The sequence below is a fragment of the Meriones unguiculatus genome, chromosome 10 (assembly GCF_030254825.1).
Source record: "Meriones unguiculatus strain TT.TT164.6M chromosome 10, Bangor_MerUng_6.1, whole genome shotgun sequence".
In the NCBI taxonomy this organism is placed as follows: domain Eukaryota; kingdom Metazoa; phylum Chordata; class Mammalia; order Rodentia; family Muridae; genus Meriones; species Meriones unguiculatus.
The window spans coordinates 43554013-43559367 of NC_083358.1; the positions used below are offsets into that span (position 1 = coordinate 43554013).

At 55.7% G+C, this 5355-nt stretch overlaps 1 protein-coding gene across 2 annotated transcripts; it reads left to right on the forward strand.

The window, feature by feature from the left end:
- The first annotated feature begins 914 nt into the window (after positions 1 to 914).
- On the forward strand, positions 915 to 2896 carry Misp3 (MISP family member 3). 2 transcript variants are annotated; one of them, XM_021632268.2, is made up of 3 exons: positions 917 to 1944; positions 2318 to 2391; positions 2603 to 2896. In XM_021632268.2, the coding sequence occupies exons 1-3, from the start codon at positions 1404 to 1406 to the stop codon at positions 2615 to 2617; spliced, it is 630 nt and encodes a 209-aa protein (XP_021487943.1). In that variant the 5' UTR covers positions 917 to 1403; the 3' UTR covers positions 2618 to 2896. The 2 variants fall into 2 exon arrangements, with proteins under 2 accessions (XP_060248358.1, XP_021487943.1); XM_060392375.1 differs by lacking the exon at positions 2603 to 2896 and having other exon boundaries at positions 915 to 1944; positions 2271 to 2392.
- Positions 2897 to 5355: the final 2459 nt, after the last annotated feature.

The following is a 5355-nucleotide window of genomic DNA, read 5'->3' on the forward strand; positions in this document are numbered from 1 at the left end:
AATTGTCTTTCTTCCAAGGCCCTATAGAATGACGCCGGGTTGGTGGGTTTTAGTGAAAGCCGGCTTCCCCAAAGGGCAAGTGGAACATGTCCCTGGGAGTGGTTGGCCCTCACTCTGGACCGTCGAATCTCCCCTTGAACAGCAGATCGGCCCCAGAGACAGGTTTCTGCTCTCTCTCGCACGCCCGGTGACTCCTGCCCCCAGCCTGGGCCTCCTCAGCAACCTGGCCCACGCTGACCTTTTTCCAGCCGCAATTGCTTTGCTGATGCCCGGAAGCGCTGTAGCGTCTGTGCTCTCAGTCCTCGCTCCTTCTGGCTGGACACTTGGCTGCCAACGCCTTGCCGGCTTTTCTGGAAGGGAGGGGAGGAAAGCTGCTCCTGGGCTTTGAGCGGCAGCAGCGCCACTGCAAACGTGCCAGAGCCGAGCAAGAGCAGCGGAAGCGCGCAGTGCGGCGGCCCGGGCGCCCCCTCGGGCCGGACCGCGCTGTGTGCCTTCGCGATCTGCGTGCAGAGAGCCTGGTGGCCACTGTCGTTGGCCGGAGGCTGGCGCCTGCTGAGTTAAACTAGTGAGGTCAGCGAAAGACTACCAGGGTAACACCCTGTAAGGAGGCGGTGGTTCAGAGATCCGCGGGACGCTCAACTAGAGGTCAGAGCTCCAGGCAGCGATGGAAAATGAGACCCTCAAAGGGCCAGCGTGGTCCCAGAGGGAAAATACGACACAAACTCCCTGGGTGGAGAGTTCAGAGAAGCCCTTTCCTAAGATGTCCCTTCAATCAACCCGTGGGCTCAGGTGGCGGGAATCTGTCCTCCAACGGAGGCGCCCTAGCCCTGTGGGCGGGCTCAGGGACACTCGAATCCAGCTGGCAGGTGCCGGGGGCGGTGCCCAGCCCTGCCCCCGGGGGACGTTCCTGGAGGCCAGAGGCGGGTCAAAGAAGAGTGCTGGCGACGCCTTAGAACCTCGGGCGGCGGCTGCAACCACAGGTACTGCGCAGGGCACCGCGTCCCACCTCTGTGGGCATCTCAACTCCCGCTCTGGGAACTGAAATTTTCAAAGTGCACTTAACTCCGAACATCAAGTCCCCGAGCCGAATCCTGGGGTCGCCTGGAGCCTAGGCTACGTGCTCCGAGAGCCGCAGAGCCAGGGCACCACGGCCTGCAGAGAGGCAGTGAAGAAGCCCTGGAAACCTCTGGAGAGAAGGACGTGGAGATCCCAGAGCCACAGAACCAGGTCCCGCAGGTACCAGCTGAGCAGGGCACCCAACACCAGGGCGGTCCGCAGCCGGGTCCCCTGGCAGTAGGATAACGGAGGCATTGGGGCAGTTGCCCCTCTTTTGGCTCGGAGGCCTCCAGGTGTGTTTTCCACCGAGGCCCGTGGCTTCTAACGCCGCGCCTGCGGAACTGCTGATGGAGACGCCCATCCAGCGCGAAATCCGCCGCAGCTGCGAGCGCGAGGAGAGCCTGCGCCGCAGCCGGGGGCTGAGCCCCGGCCGAGCGGGCGAAGAACTCATCGAGCTGCGCGTGCGGCCGGTGCTCAACCGGCCCGGCCCCGGTCCCCCGCTGCCGCGCGCCCTGGAACGCGCTCGGGCGGGCGCGAAGATGCAACGGGACATCGAGCGCGAGGCTCACCGGCAGGCGGCGCTGGCGAGCCCCGCGGTTCCGGAGCCCGGCGCCCGGCGGCCGCAGCCGCTGGATGAACTCAAGCGCTTCTTCGAGGCTGCTGCGGAGGACGGCGCGGGCTTGCACGGGCGGCCCGAGGCAGGAGGCCGGCTGCACCCCGCCCTTCAGGACGGCTGCCGGGGGCTGGGGCAGCCTCCGCCGCCTGTTGCCCAGTCACTGCTGGAGCAGGAGGTGCGCCGGGTGCGCGAGCGGGAGCGGGAACTGCAGTTGCAGCGGCGCAGCATCTACGGGGCCGCCGAAGTCGGGGAGCCTGCGCCTAGCCTCACCCGTAAGCCGTCACCCCGGGCCCCAGAGCTCCCGCTGTCTCCACCTCCAGCGGCCCCTCGTGCAGTAGGCTTGCACACTCCCTGGACCCTAAACTATTCTTCTGGGGTTCACCCTCTGTTCTCCGCTCCCACACCTGGAGTGAGGAGACCCAGGTCCATCACTCCTCACTGGCGTCTGGCATTCTCGGGTCCTCTGTAGTTTTCTGGCTCCTGTCTACGCTGAGTTTGCCTCGCTCCTGTTCCTCGGTCCCCAGAACTGGGTGGAGGCCTCCACGGGGAGGGAAGGGTGCACACCTGTATGTGTTTAAGGGGTGCGGCCATCCTCCAGCTGGCAAGAGGAAGGGCAGCCGCGGCTGAGAGTCCCTTCCCCCACAGAGAGCAGGGGAGACGGAAAGTTGGCGGTGATCTGGCCCCCGCGGAGACCGGCCTCGGAGAACGGCCTGGAGAAGGTGGGAGCCTCCCTTTCCAATACTTGTCGCTCTCCCTCCCTGCAGCGCCTGGGCACTGGGAGGGAAAGGTGCATCCTGGTCCCCCTGAAGCGCCACTTTGCCCAAACTCAAAAGTCCAAGATGCAGCCCTGAGAGTAAAAGAGGAGGTGGGGCCTGGAGCCCAAACTTGTCTCTGAGGGGGCCCTTCTTTCTCTCCGCCTTTGCCTAATAGGAACGCAGACCCTGAGGTCTGTGAAGGCTGGGACCCGCGGCCAGAAGCAACACGCCCTTTGAAGAACTAGGGTAGGGTTACCTTCAGAGCAGCAGAAGGCCTAGAGAGGGAGGGGGCGGCTCTCTTTCGTCACAACTTGAAATTCAGCCCATCCTGGATACTAACTGTGGAAATTCACCACCTTTCTCCATAAAACTGTTTCGTTTTCCCTGGAAAACTGACCACCACCCGCAAAACCTGTGAGTGAAACACAAAATAAAGTCCCCTCCCCCTTTCCCTGGGCTTCAGTGAAAAGCTGTTTTCTACTGGGACTCCTTAGTCTGGGTGGGGCGGGAGCTGGTCGGTGAAAAACGCCTGGGAAAGCCGCCTGAAAATCTGCACCCGACTGTTGGAAACCGAAAAGCGCTCTGGTCTTCCTGTTCTGCGCTGTTTGCTGACCCGCGCCTGGTGGCGGGGACCCTACTGCCCCCTGGTGGTGCTTGTGCAAAATGTTGCTCCCCAGCCCACAGACTCCGCTCTGGGACTCCAGATCGTCGTTTTTACCTCAAGAACCCTGAGCTCAGGGGGCTTCTCGGCCAAGGTTCTGTGAAAATGTCCCTGCTCTGGAGATAGAAGCAGCAGTGGAAAAAAAAAATACCAGTGGTGGGCTGGAGGGAGGTTCAGGGTGAAGAGTGCTTGCTACTCTTGCAAATGACCTGAGTTTTGGTTGCACGGGAGGCTCACAATGCTTGTAATTCCAGTTCCAAGGGATCTGCCGCCTTCTTCTTACCTCCAGGAAAATCTGAACACACACGGCATACATTCACACAAAATGCATACGTATGCACATGAATTAAAATAAAGATCATTTTTGAAAGAAAGATACTAACGGTGATGAGGGCCCAAGCACCTGGTGTGTTCTAGTGACCATCCTGACTTGTTTCTTTTCAAAATATGGCTTTATATAGCCCATATTGGCCTCACATTCTCTCTGTGGCCAAGGATGACCTTGAAAATTTTAACAGATTTATTTTATTTTTTGGATTTATGCTGTGTGTATAAGTGTTTTGCTGGCCTGTGTGTGTCTGTGTATGTGTGTGTGCTACATGTGTGCAGTGCCTGAAGAAGTGAGAAGAGGGCATCTGGTCCTCTGAAACTAGAGTTCCATGTGAGTACCAGGGAACTGAACCCTGGTCCTCTGCAAGTACCCGGAACTACTGAACAATCTCTTCAGCCACAATTTTATTTTTAATTGTGTGTGTGTTTATTTGTTTGTTGGGGTATGTACATGAGAGTGCAAATGTACAAATGCCCTTGGAGTCCAGAGAGAGAGTGTTGGATCCCCTAGAGCTGGAGTTAGGGACAGTTGTGAGTGCTGGAAGAGATGGGTGCTGCAAACTGAATCTGGGTATCTTCTGCAAGGGTAGCTCTTAACCACTGAGCCATCTCTCCAGCACCTGAAACTGTCAGTAAAGGAGGAAGTTCAGCTGGAGAGTCGCTCAGCAGTTAAGTGTTTGCTGCAGCCAGATGATGGTTGCACGCCTACAGGAGGCAGAGGCAGGCAGATGTGAGTTTGAGATCTACAGAGCGAGCTCCAGGACAGCCAGAGGAACTTGTCTACACAGAGAAACCTTGTCTTGAAACAAATAAACAAAAAAGGAGTGTGCGCTGTGGTGTCGCACTCCTACAATCCCAGCACTCAGAAAGCAGAGGCAGGTAGATTGTGGTGAGTTTCCAGGCCAGACTGGGCTATGAAGAGAGTCCAGGAGAGCCAGGGCTGCAGAGAGAAACCCTGTCTCGAAAAATCACAAATTAAAACAAAACAAAAACAGAGTGTTTGCTGTCCATGGAGAAGGTTTAGTTCCCGGCACACAGCTTTGTGCAGCTCGGAGTCCCTGTACCTTCAGCTCTGGGTCAGACACCTTCCAGACTTCTCTGACATCCTGGAATCTGTGGGTGAGTACCCATAAATACACTTTTTTTTTTTTTTAAAGAAGACTCTTTTTATGTACTCCTGGCTGTCTTAGAATTAGGTCCATCAGGCTGGTCTTGAACTCACATAGATCCTCCTCTGCCTCCTGAGTGCTGGAATTAAAGGCACTATTCCTGGCTGTGCATGTGTGCCTGTGTGTGTGTGTGTGTGTGTGTGTGTGTGTGTGTGTGATTCGGATATCCAGAAACCAAGTGAAAAGCTGGTTTGTGCACATCCCTGAAGGCTCTTACACACATACACACACACACACACACACACACACACACACTTTTTTTTTTGAGACAGGGTTTCTCTGTGTAGCCCTGGCTGCCCTGGAACGTGCTCTGTAGACCAGGCTGGCCTGGAACTCACAGAGATCCTCCTGCTTCTGCCTTCTGAGTGCTGGGACTAAAGGCATGTTTCACTACCACTCAGCTACAGACATAATTTTAAAAAATAAAAATTCTTTAACAAAAAAAAAGAAAATCGAGCATTTGCCTGGCAAGTGCAAGCTCTGGGTTTAGCCCCCCTACCAAAGAAAACCAACCAAGCAAACAAAAAACAAACAACAACAACAAAAACTAAACTAAACTAAAGCCTACCAATTTTTTACTATTTAGGAACCTTTTTCCTCCTTTAAGATATTTTGTGACAGAAATTCACTGTGTTGCTCTGGCTAGCTAGGTGGATCAGGATGGCTTTGAACCTGTGATCTTCCTGCTTCTGCCTCTTTTATGTTGGAATTGCAGGTCTATGTCATCATACCAGGTTTAGGAAAAAAAAAAAACTTTTAAAATTATTC